Genomic DNA, 13,306 nt, shown 5'->3' on the forward strand with positions numbered 1-13,306 from the left:
ATGGACCACTGGTCGCTACCACAGTCTCTGAGAGAAGGCCTCTCTCTGTTCCTTGTCACACACATTGTGACCGTGATTGTGACATTAGAAAAAGGTCAAATTTTTATACAGTCTATGGTTTCAAAGTAGGCCTTAAGTGACCTTGGATAATTTAAATCATCTCACCTGGCAGATGATCCATTATTTTTGTCTAATAGACAGGAATGGATCAAAGCAATTGGATGTGTTAAGGCTTAAGAATGAACTCGAACAAATCTACCACTTCAGTTAATGGTATCCAGTAAAGAACCCAGTTACATACCTGGGTGTGATAAGAGAAAAACTCTGCAATAGGCAGTGACCACTGGTCTGTGTGGCAGCAAGGCAGCAACCAGACCACAGAATTTGCTACAACCCCTGCTGATAAACTGCCTACCCAAGTTTTAAATACAATTTTCAGTCACATGTACTTAGTATTTCCATTATTTGCTCCTATGCATTGTGGAAGCCAGTATTGTAGGACTTTTGGCTCCACTACGTGTGTCTCAAATTAGTTAAACTACAGATTCAGATTATTGATCCAAAACACAATCAATTAAGACATTATTTGTCTTTTTATGTATTAATCTAACCAGCAGTAGGCCTATATAATATAGCCTAGTTAAATTTAGCACATTTGTTACCAGCTGCAATAGTAAAGAGAACACATTAAAAGCGTTCGTGAAATTCAATGTATTATTATTAATGCATCATTGTTACAGTAAAATAGGCCTGAATTATTATGCATAATAAGTAGGCCTCATTGGAATTTCATATTTCGGTGTAACATTTTTGCGCCGAAGTAAAATGTGTGTGTAGCTGTTTCCATCCCTGTACACAAACAGGTCATTATATATGTGGTGTATCTAATCCACGATTGGATGCACGCATCATATAGCCTATATTCGTCAGGTAGGCACGCAGTGTGATTGAACTGAACTGCAGCCTCTCTCCTCTCTCCCCGGGTTGCGTTGGCGAGGAAACGGAAGCAGGGGAGGTGTGTTTTCAGTTTGTGTGTGTGTGTGTGTGTGTGTGTGTGTGTGTGAAACGTAGACGCTTTTTTTCCTCTTCACGGAAGAGAGCGGAAGGTCGGCGTCCACACAACCACCGCGACCGTCAGGGAGAAGGTCGAACCGAGCAACGTTACCGTATGCGTCAGGGGAAATAAACCGGGGGACAAACACTAAGAGCGAAAACAGGAAGAGGAAATATACAAAATACAGCAGTCGCAAGAAAGCACGGGGTTTTGTCTCTGCAGCAGCACGGCGGAGTGTCTGACAGAAATGGGATTGTGGTTCTCCTGATAGGAACGGAACAGCAGTGGAACCCAGCGGACCGGAGGGAGGACAGGCACCGGGCGCAGACATGGCCCACGTAGGCAACGGAGCGACCGCAGAGGAGGAGGTGGGACATGCATCGTATTCCTGTAGTGGTTTTACACAGTTACTTAATTCTAGGGTATTTCTAATACCCTAGAACATACGCATATATTCCTGTACTCATTTATATTGTATTTGTGATATTCAGAGTCTAGGATATCATTCTGTAGTAATTCTAGTGATTTTATACCGCTGTTCCCATAATGACCTAGTATGTTAGGATTTAGTTTATTTCAAATGCCGTGCCCCGCGTATTATATCCCTATATTCGTTTCTATCATCTAAATTGTGTTTATGGTGTTCAATATTGAGTTTATCTCCTATAATATCATCCTGCAGTCTATATTTCCGTAGTTCCTCTGTGGTTCCTATACTTGCACAAACAGTGTCATATTTCCTACAGATTTTAGTTGTTCATGGTTACAGTAACTTTATCTCTTATCAAAGTAATTTTATGGTTGTGTTTCTTTGTTTGTGTTCCTATAGTGACATGAACTTTAGTGGGTCTATTGTCCTCTATAGGTTTCTTTTTTAAGTGACCTTCTCATCCATGGTAGGGGAGACCGGGTATGGTTGTAACACTTTTTGCATCAGCAACTATAACTCACTGAATTTCAAGCTTTTATACAAAGTACCCACATCTGTTCACTACAAATGGCACCAATTCAGTCCTCCACAACCTACTCAAATACCAGGGTAGTTTGTAACACATGCTGAGGTAAGTTGTAACAGTTAGACAAAAGAAGCAAAAATAGATATATGATATGCTTCAAAAACAGGTAGTTATATAAAAGAACAATGTTTCTCTCTCACTCTAACAGACCATGTCTGATGACTCGCGCACATGTACAGTATCTAAATTTATCTATAGAATAAACATACTTTAAAGTATACTTAATAAATACTACTAAAATGTACCTAATTAAAGAACATCTCTGTACATCCTTAGGTCTAACAAAAAAAAGGTGTGTCTCAGTGTGTGTAAATTCTTAATCAGAGTCCCAGTCAGTGCTTGAAGTGGGCCGGTACTCACCGGTACACAGTACCAGCACTTCTATATAGGCTGCCTGTACGCTTTTCTGACCTCTCTACCGGCGGAGACGTTATGAGGAAAAGCTCAAGTGCCGATACACACGCCAACATGTGAACAACTTGTGACCAACATGTGAATGGGGAGTACTGGTCACAGTGCTGACAAATGAATGCTGGTAACCCTGGAGTGCAGGCTTGGTGGGCCCAGACTGCAAAGGTCACTCTGTAAAATATTAAAATCAAGAAAGTCCCTAGTTGTATGTATAAAGGATGGTTACAACCTAGCGGGAAGCTTCCGGTCTAAAATGTGAATCCAATGCGAAGTCCCTTAATCCTGCATTCTACTCATCGACCAGCAGGGGGCGACTCTTATGTTTGCAAAAAACTTCTCAGCTGAATAATTACCTCAGTAAACACTTTCCTAATGAGTTTATGGTCTCAATCGCTTATTTCAAGTCTTCTTCAACACAACATGATGTTCATTTAGTAAATTATGGTCCCATTTACGGGAAAATAGACCATAAAGCAGAGAATAATTCAGGACGGGATTATCTATGATTGACAAGTCGTTACCATGGCGACCTGTCAGTCAGGCTAGAGTGACTCGTACCCACGGCACTGTGTAAATTTAACCAGTGCCGTTGAAAAGACTTATCAGGAGTTGGCGGTTCACTTTTTGTGGTGAGTACATTTAGTTTTAAGACTTTTGCTAGACAAAGCTGTCAGCCCTGTTAAAATGACAGTTAAGGTGAATTACAGATGCACGTCTAGCTAAGCAAGATAGCTATCTCCACACGCGGCCTTTAGCTCCACCTTCTCGTCCAAATACGGTCACTTCCAAGCACTTCCTGGTTACAAAAAATCAGCCAAACTCGAGGCTTCAAAACGGCAGTCTACAAACCAACAGGTGACATCACAATGACTGCGTCCACCTCTTTTATACAGTCTATGGTTACAACCCAACCCACCCCATAGTGCCTCTGTAATTGTGTTTCCACCGTAACCTACACTATATTGAGTGTAAAGTGACTTTTAGATTTTTCTTAATTAACATTATTAACAAAATGTTCTTACAATGATCCAGAAGTGCTTAAAATTAACATTTCAGTAGGTCTTGGGTGGTTTTGGCCCTGTGTAAAGTTAACCCATTATTGTTTCAGTGCTACATTTACCTACACTGGGTCCTTGGGAATTCCTACATTATTTCTATGGTGATCTATATTGTTTCTGTAATACTAAATATTGACCTTATTTATATAGTGTACATATGTTTTCTCCCTTCTGTCACAGTATATGGCGTGACTGTGGTACACATCTATTATTTTGTGACACCCAAGTTATCCATTCATATTTATTTGGTACAGTACATGTACCTGGACGTCTTTGTTATATTTCACAGACAGATTTCCTTCAAATTGCTTCGCTTGCTCTCTTCAATTACAGCTCATTTTCACATTCACATATTTAATTTACAGACACAGCTGTTCTGACAGTGATTGTGTTTCTGGAATTATATAACGCATTTACAGCGACTTTAGTTTGTCTTTTTTTTTTTCCCACAGTCATTCTCCCCGGAGTGTATTATGCATTGTATGTGTAGAGCTATTGGACTGTAGGTCTTCCTGGTTCAACACATGAGCTGTGAGCAAACTGGTGATTGTATTAATCCATCTGCAGTGTTTAGTCAGCTTCAAGTGGGATGACACTTTCAGTTCCCTGCGTGTGGGTTTATGTAAATGACAGATCAGATTTCAACAGGCTTCCCTCTGCAGAACAAACACAGGAAGCTGGATTAGAATATGAGGAAGGCTTTTTTAAACGTAATTGCATTCATTTTGATCCAAAATGAGTAAAGCTGACGTCACTAAAAAAATATTCACAGTCACGGCACAGCCATCAGTCGAGGAATCCTGGTTTCTGGCTGGTAAGAAGATGCAAAGTGAGCTAGCAGGGTTATTTTTTAACAGTTATGTTTCCAGTAAAGCACGATGGTCAGTCCCTGTTTGTATTGTTCAAACTGGGAGTGCCTTAGTATAACAGTCCACAAGATGTGGTCCTTGTTAGGCTCTTAGTGCTTCAGGAGGTTCAAAGGTCTCAGCTTTTTAAAGAGGTCATATTATGCTTTTTCCCCCTCTCCTGTATTGAGTTTATATCTTTTTTTTGTGCATGTAATAGGTTTGCAAAGTGAAAAAGCCCAAAGTGAGTTCCCATCTCCTCTCTCTTCCAAACATTAGCTACACTCCAGGCAATCAATGGACATAAAGTTGTTACTGTGATGTAGAGACAGAGCTCAGTTAAAACTTTAGAGCTGAAAGAAACTTTTCTTACAGATTAATAACTCACCACTCTGAAACTCTTGCTCCAGTCCATATTGCCAAGCTGGTAAGGGGAACATACAGCTACAACATACAACATACAGCTGAACCAAAGCCGTGTTTACCGTCTTCTCACGACCCGCCCTACTCTGCTTCTGATTGGCTAGTAGTCCTTAACTAGGAACTGCACATGTGCAACTCCCAACAAAGATCATGTTTAGACAAGATGTATCACTCCATAGCTAAAACGAAGCCTTCAGCACACAGGGTGAAAAGAGGAGCTGCAGCAATGTGCAGTATGACAAAAAATATGGTGTTCTGGTATAACCCCTAAATGAATTTTTAATATGACTTCTTTAAAGGGGTTCTAGAGATAGGTCATCAGATTCAGTTGATCTGGTTTAGGGGAACATAAAGGGGTTTCACAGATCTCTGTGGAGGTTTTAGAGATCCTTTGAGAAGGTTCATGGTTCTGTCCAGATTGAGAGGCTAGATGTTTTCTAGGGGTCTGAGACATCTTTGAAAGGGTATCTATGTTTTTTATGTCATGGAGCACATCTGCAAACATGTGCATTCAGATTAAATCATATTAACATAAGTCAAATGTCTTAAATGCCTTTGTCCAGTATCTGTAAATCTAAATGACTGTTTCCTGGCTTTAATCAGTGGACGTAACAGAATGATTCAGTAGTTAAATACTGAATAAGTGTCCTTAAGTACGGAACCGTTTTTAATCCTTATAGATAATAAGTGAGTGGCCAACAAAGGAGAACTGTATGGATGTGAAGCAGGATAAATAATAAATCTCATGGTGTTATTTACATTCCCTTCATGCCTGAGGGGTTTTAAAGGAAATAATAACTAAACTACAGAATTCTCTTCAGGTCCTAGATTAACATTACAAAAAAATAGACGTCATGCGTCAAAGGTCATAGCAAACACTTTAATGCCTCGCTGGATGTCAGACTTTGTCTCAACAAAATGGAGCAGACATTGTCAATAATTTCTGTCTATGTGTTTGTGTTATTTATTGTTGCGTTGCTGAGCAGTGAGGTTGGACGATAACCTTCCACTGTGTTGATGTTTTTTATAAACACAGTTTGTCTTGCATTCCTAACAGCTCAACCGAAGTCAGCTGAATTCCTCTGTAATGTAATGAGTTAGATTGGAGGCTGACAGAGGAGCATTTGTGAGCTCCTATGAGGAGATGAACTGGTGAGAAATGACGCAGGACAGCCTAAACAGCCAGACCCAGCCTACACCTGAATATATGCAGTGGGCTTGTAAACACAAAGTCCCTCGGTTGGCTACTACAGACAAGATGCCAAGAAACACTCTCCCCACTCACTATTCAGCTGGAATAATTTCCCCTGGAGACCCTGGAACCCCCTCAGAGGCAAAGAGGCCCTACCTAATCGGACACCCCAAGTACCCTTCAGAAACTACGATCCTTTAAGGGAATCATTGGAATCCTTTAGACCTACTCAGGGACCTTCAGAACCTCTTAAAATGCAAACATACCCCTTCATAGATCTCTTAGACACCTAGAAAACTATTGCAAATATTGTATCCATTTATAGGTCCAAGATGCCATGGCTGGACCCACAAGTCCACCAAAGGACATCCAGAAATCTGTAAGGGGAAGGGGATCTCTAGAACCTCCACAAAGACTCACGGAGCTTTTTCAAAGGCCCTTAAATTACAGATCTAAAATCAAACCCAGTCTGTTAAATCTTCTTTAAAGACTTATGAAACCACAGGAAACTAGAAACATCTACATCCTCTACATAGCATCTGGAAGAACCTCTGAAGCCTTGGCACAATCTATGGCGCACACTCAGAGAAACTTTGGATCAATGAAGAGCTCTCCGATCCCTAGGACTAGAAAGCCAGAAGAAACCACTAAAGGATCTCTAAAACCTCCACACATCTGTGGAACCTCTTCAAAGAATCCTTAATCCCTGTTACAGATCCACTTAGCATACTGACCCATCTCTTGAGCCCCTTTCCTAAAACCTCCTCAAGGACATCTGAAACCTCTGGAAACTCTAGAAATCCTGAGAAACCTCTCGACTTTCTACATAGCATCTGAAACACTCAGAGACATCTTGAACATATTCATAGACCTTCAAATCAATGCATGGACTTTCTTGGGGATGCTAAAATATATTTAGGTATTCAGTATATTATTAAGCATGTTTGTGGTTTTTGGGGGCTTCCCATGGGTCCATTAATCAGCTCTAGATCCCTTCTCTTGGTTTTGTAGTGGTCATTAATCAGGGTTGCAGAGGTCCCTCAGATGGTTCTGTGGTCTGACAGAGTTTCAGTGCCTCCTAAGGGGGATTTGCTGTCTTTGAGGGGGATTTAAAGGACAGGAAGGGCATTCTGTTTTTTTCCCGACTTCCTTGAGAGCAGTTGGGTTGCTTATGTGTTTAAGTGTGCCTGTTTGGTAATAGGACACAGTGTGTAGGTCTTGACTAATTGATTAGAAAGCTGCTGTCACAAGAGAAGCTTCTCTGACATTGACCTCTCCTTGTGTGTAATATCATACAGCGGTGTAGTTGTTTTGTATTTTTTCCACATATCATGTTTTCATCCTACTGTAGACTGTAAACACAAAAAATTCTGCCTGTGCTGATCTATAGCTTGTTTTATACTACTTTCCTCCTGTGCTCCTCTGTCAGTTATCAGGTCAAATGATTATTTAACTAAAATTCACAGTCAAAAGTCACCCACACATAAAAACCACAAGAGATACAACATCAAACTGCAAATGGCAACATACATTTGGTTAGGTGTATAATGTTGCTAACTTCTGATTAAGAGTTAACATAAGACTTAATTTATTTCCAGGTTAGAAAGTAGGCATTACAGCAGTGCTAGAAATAGAATGAAACCGATAGGATAGACAAAAACGTTAAAGTACTAATTAAGAATACGACACAATAAGTAAAAAGCCATTAGAAATTTAAGTCTATATAATACAACTTATATTAAGACAGTGGCGTAGAATACACTTATGAATACCAAATAAAATAAAGCATGACAGATTAATATTTTATTTATGCATAAACACTTGTATAATATACAATGAATGGGAAATAGTGTAAAATATAATGACATTTAGATTTTTGCGTGCAGTTGTTTGGAAAGCTAACAGGTTGTAACGTTTTGAGGATTATGAACACGATAAGGTAAATCGTGGTTTATAACTTTTACTGCCATTAAAAACATAATTCAAGAGATGTAGTACATTTAGAAAATGAATATGTCAATTATTTTTAAATTTAATGGAAATTCCACAGAAAACTTTCTGGAGTTTGAGGCAGTTTTTTTCTTTAAATTAGGACCAAATTAAATAATTGGCCGTGTTTACTACAGTCCTGCCACAGATAACGGTTTTCTTAATTTGTGTGTCAGTGAATTTGATGTATTTCAACAAATATTGTACAAATCAAGCTAATTTGCTGTTCCTTATTTAAGTGTTCCTTTAGGGGCTGAAACAATCCTCCTCCTCCTTCAGCTAAATAAACTATTCAAACCCTCCTTGGATCAGCTGGAAAATGCATCATCACAAAGCTGAAAACAGGGCTGGAGAGGTTCTTACAGGACAGTGATGCCACAAACACATGATGGTCGTATAGACCATGATGCATTGCTGTGTGTGAAACTACCCAACAGGATATAAAGGAGAAAAAATGAGCTCAACCGTAAACATCTACAGCCGTAAAAGGCAACAAACACATTAACATAGCAGCTTTATTAATTTATTTATTATTATCCAGAAATATCAGATATTATAGTGAAACACTAAAAATGTTACTGCACAATGAGTACTATTTTACTTTGATACTTTAAGTACATTTTGCTGATAAAATGTATATACTTTTACTTAGGTATGGTATGAATGGAGGACTTCTACTTGTAGTGGAGTATTTTCACAGTATCAGTACTTTTGTTATTATTATATTTCTTCAACCGCTGCTTGCAGACCTATATTAAGTTGCTTTTTACTTATTATAATCCCATTATTAAAAACATCTTGTTAAACTATAGCTGCAGAAAATCCTGTATCTTCTCAACACTCCACACTGCCAAACCTCGCCCATCATGTTCATTTTCTATTTGTGATGTGAGTTAATGTGCTGGACCGGCAGCTTAAAACTGCATTCATCTATAATAACACACACACACACACACACACACAAACGCAGCGGGAGCTTATGGCGTTTCTGTCTGGAACGCTGTGAATGTTGCAAACTGACAAAAACAGTGACAGAGTGTGAGGCGATGTCGGAGAGAGCATCTGTTTGTATGGGGGAGAGAGAGAGAGGGCTGAAAGTGTGAAAAGAGAGGACGAGTGTGTGCGCAGCAAGCGTCTGTTTGGATTTACACACACATTTGTTTGCATAAGTTTGTGAGATTCTTCTGCCGGTTTCAACCATCCTCCATATTTTCTTTATTCCCTCTTTCTGCTTTCCAACTTCTCACTCCCTCCTTCTTTACCTCCTCGCTGCCTTCCTCCTCTGACTCCTTTCCTTCCTTTCTCAGGATCATGTAAAACAGTTTAAAGCCTTGTTAAGCAAAAAAAAGGAAGTTAGAATTAGCATTAAGGTTTCCAATTGAATTTCTCTGACTTGTCCTTTAAGAAATGACTCATTTTTTCGACACCTTAAACTTTAGGGATTTTTGTAGCTGCATCCTTCTGTGTCTAACTTTTTCAATAATCAATAATTATGAGCTGACCAGAGTGATATTTAAATATTGCTCATTCTGTTTGATCATCAGTCAACATATACTTTAACAATGATATAAGCAGAGAAAAGCTCAAACTACAACCAATAATAAGCAAGTGTTGGATGCTGAATGTTTTGTACCTCATAAATAACTGAAATAGCTACTCAGTTATCAAAAGTCAAGTCAGTTAACTGATACAGATCGAAACATCTGCTTCCTGGTTTTTATCTTTGTGACAAAGTATGCTCAGTCTAATCGTGCCATGAACTGTGACTCTCAGGCATTTATTGCTCCTTTTGTTCCCGTTTCATTTGACCAATTTGAAAAAGGCACAAAAAAATGAAAATACCTTGTTATTCCTCTCGAGACATCTCAGATTTGACTTGCAACCTCATCCACATTTGTATGATTCATCACATCGAGACCACAAAGACACCCAAGGTCACAGTCCGTGACCTTGACCAAGGCACTGGCTTAGATCTGGTGTTGGTCCCCAAGCGCAGTCGCTGCCCACTGCTGGTAATTAAGACAGGTTAAATGCAGAGAACAAATTTTACAGACGTTGTACTGTGGACATTGTAGTGATTGGATATGTGACAATAAATCTAATTAGATTTTTTATTATAACCTTTATTTAACCAGGAAAAGTCTTATTAAGATCAAAAATCTCTTTTACAAGAGCCTCCTGGCCGAGACAGGCAGCAGCAAAATGAACACGGTTACATAAAAATATATAAAAATATAAACCTTTTACAGTGAAAATAAATAATAAATTACAGGATTATAAAATGTCAAAAATATTCATTAATATTTGTCACAAGTCATCAACATCAGGGATCAAATGGATCAATGAGTCAAAACATCTGCAGCCAGATGTGCCTACCTCCGAGTCGTTTAACATACACTGAACAAAGTTATAAACGCAACACATTTGTTTTTGCCCCCATTCATCATAAGCTGAACTCAAAGATCTAAGACTTTTTAGAGTGGCCTTTTATTGTGACCAGCCTAAGGCACACCTGTGCAATATCCATGCTCTCTGATCAGCATCTTGAATTTCCACACCTCTGAGGTGGATGAATTATCTCGGCAAAGGAAAAGTGCTCACTTCTGACATATTTGTGAACAGTATTAGAGAGAAACAGGCCTTTTGTGTACATAGAGAAAGTCTCAGATCTTTGAGTTCAGCTCATGATGAATGGGGGCAGAAACAAAAGTGTTGCGTTTGTTCAGTGTGACTTTGAATGCATCCAGTTTCCGAAGATTTGGGTAAATCCAGGCACAGGGAGGAGAATAGATCTGTATGATGAAAGCAGACCAAGAATAGCCTCATAAATAAAAATGTGCCAATGATTAGGTCTACATGTGGACAAAGCAGAACATCCAACCCTAGCATTTAAGGAGCAATGATGATTAAGGGCTTTAAAATTTGAAATATATATATTTATTTCCCAATGGTAGACAGCATGTAGGCTTTGTGCGGATGCATGCACGATTGACAAAGACACAGGATTGTTGTTTAGAGAAAAGGGATGCAGACAGCAGGCCTTTCGGGTAGAAACACTTTTGCATTTAAGCGTGGTCGGATGAGATGAACTACAGTAGTTGGTTTCAAGCATACTGAACCCTTTAATTTACTAATGGCTGACCTGAGATTTAGAACATTGGACATTTCAAATGGCCAAAAACGGCATATGTTTACATTACACTGGGAACAAAAGAGGGAGTAGTTTGACGTTGTTATAGAGACACAAAGTCCACAGTGGGAGGAGGTTGGGGTAGATGGATGGGTCAACAAAACACTGGACTTTAACATGAGAGTCTGCCGTTTGCAACTGACAGTCAAGGTTGTTGTATTTTTTTAACCATCGCCGCCATTGTGCCCTAACCATGTGGTTATTATTGTAACATTTTGCTCTGATGCACATCATTAATGACACGTTACATACATAAATAATCACATTTTAAGAAGTGGTATTGCCTCTTTTGTGAGAAGCAGATTGTTCAGTGAGTTTAACTGGGTCACAGGGCTGAAGCCTGGTTGTAGGTCGATGGCTGCTGCCTGCAGGCAGAGAGTCACTCTGAGCGTGTGCGACTGCAGCCGTACGCTGTTATGTAAGAAACCACTGGGATGCTATTATTAACCTCCTGCTACTGAGGCTCCAGAGACAGACTGTGTGTGCGTGTGCGTGTGCGTATGCGTGTGCGTGTGTGTGTGTGTCAAATCAATGCTGTTACTTCACATAGTTCACATGTTGATGCAAAAATAGAAAATGCGTTGGAATATAGTCTTTTTGAGTACTCTGTAAGTGTGTGTGTGTGTTTGTGTATTTGTTTTACTATATTTGTGGGGTCCAAAAATCGTGATTCCACTATATCTGTGGGGACCAAAATGCTGGATCCCTTAAGGGTTAAGGCTTGGTTTTAGGGTCTGGGTAGAATTAGATTAGGGGTAGGGTTAGGGGTAGTACTACGAGGCTGTGTGTGTGTATGTGTGGTTATAAAATGTTATCTCATGAAGCGGAAACTCCTTGAACAAACAGTGCGACAGGCAGAGCTGATACCTTTGAAATCATAGAGAAACTTGATTTAATCAGTCAACAGGCTCCACAGCAGCTGCGGTTTCTCTAGCGGCCACTAGGTGGTGTTTCCAAGGAAACTGACTCTATTGAAGTGCTCTCAGTAATTTATTTAACCCTGAAAAATCAGAAATCACACTGGAAATTAGGGAACAATCCTAAGAAGCCTGGAAAGCAACATTAAGTTGAACCTTAAAAATCAGGAATGAAAAATCAGTCAAACAGTCTGCAATAGTTCTGATAATTAGCAAATATCCCTGAAATTCAGGAATAACTCTAAAATGGCAAAAACAAGAAATCAGCTGTTACCAGGTTCATTTGTAATTACCAGGAAGAGCCCCGATAAGAATTAGAATAACCATCAAAATTTGTGAATAAGCTCACTGAATAGTTCTGAAAGGAATGAATAACCCAGACAAGTTGCGGATGACTAAGAATAACATTGATGAGTCCTGTTTTCCAGAATCCGTCAGTCACACCGAGCTGTAACTAACTTCACTTTCACAAGCAGTCATCCAATTAGGCTGCTACTAAGATTTGTGGTTGTTTGGAGAATGACTGTAACCAGACTGTGTTTCTGTGTTTCTCAGGACTGCTTTGAAGATGCTTACGACCGAATACCTGCGTGAGTACTAACACACACATACACACACACACACACACATACACACACACACACACACATGCCTGATGTGTCTGAGTAGAGATGTCTAGAATTGTGTGTGTGTGTGTGTGTGTGAGAAAATGATCTTACAGATCGTTTCCTGTGAGCTTCCTGTCTCTTTACGTCTCTTTTCGCTTTTAGTCACTTCCTGTTCTGATTGGTGGATTTATCTTTACTGTGTGTGTGTGTGTGTGTGTGTGTGTGTGTGTGTGTGTGTTTCATGTTCTTGGTGTGGTTAACCTGAATACACACTTACCGATGGGGACTTGATGGGATATTGAAGTCCCCATGGGTAGAGACGCTTTTTGAGGGTTACAGCTACAGTTAGGTGTAACTTTGTGTGCAGAGAGTAAACCTCACTCTCCGACACCTTAAGAGACGCACACAAGACGCTAGCGCCCAAGTGTTTTAGCGTCCTCATTAGCGCATCTGCCTGGGGTTGCAAGTTTGAGTCAGGACTGTGCAGTACAGCCTCGGGGTCGTTTACATAGGGAATGCATTAATGTCAATGAGAGAACAAACGTGTGTGTGTGTGTGTGTGTGTGTGTGTGTGTGTGTGTGTGTGTGTGTGTGTGTGTGTGT

At 39.7% G+C, this 13,306-nt stretch overlaps 1 protein-coding gene across 4 annotated transcripts in view; it reads left to right on the forward strand.

Moving 5' to 3' along the window:
- The first annotated feature begins 1,085 nt into the window (after positions 1-1,085).
- Positions 1,086-13,306, forward strand: part of LOC123980069 (tetratricopeptide repeat protein 39B) — a 58,236-nt gene continuing 46,015 nt past the window's right edge. For all 4 annotated transcript variants that reach the window (XR_006827364.1, XR_006827365.1, XR_006827366.1 and 1 more), the window contains exons 1-2: positions 1,086-1,422; positions 12,651-12,685. Coding sequence is in view for 1 of the 4 variants with exons in the window: in XM_046064258.1 (XP_045920214.1) it covers positions 1,384-1,422; positions 12,651-12,685 (74 nt within the window). In the remaining 3 variants the exon portion in view is untranslated. The remainder of the gene's footprint in view (positions 1,423-12,650; positions 12,686-13,306) is intronic.

This window comes from Micropterus dolomieu, linkage group LG12 (assembly GCF_021292245.1).
Source record: "Micropterus dolomieu isolate WLL.071019.BEF.003 ecotype Adirondacks linkage group LG12, ASM2129224v1, whole genome shotgun sequence".
NCBI classification, from domain to species: Eukaryota; Metazoa; Chordata; class Actinopteri; order Centrarchiformes; family Centrarchidae; genus Micropterus; species Micropterus dolomieu.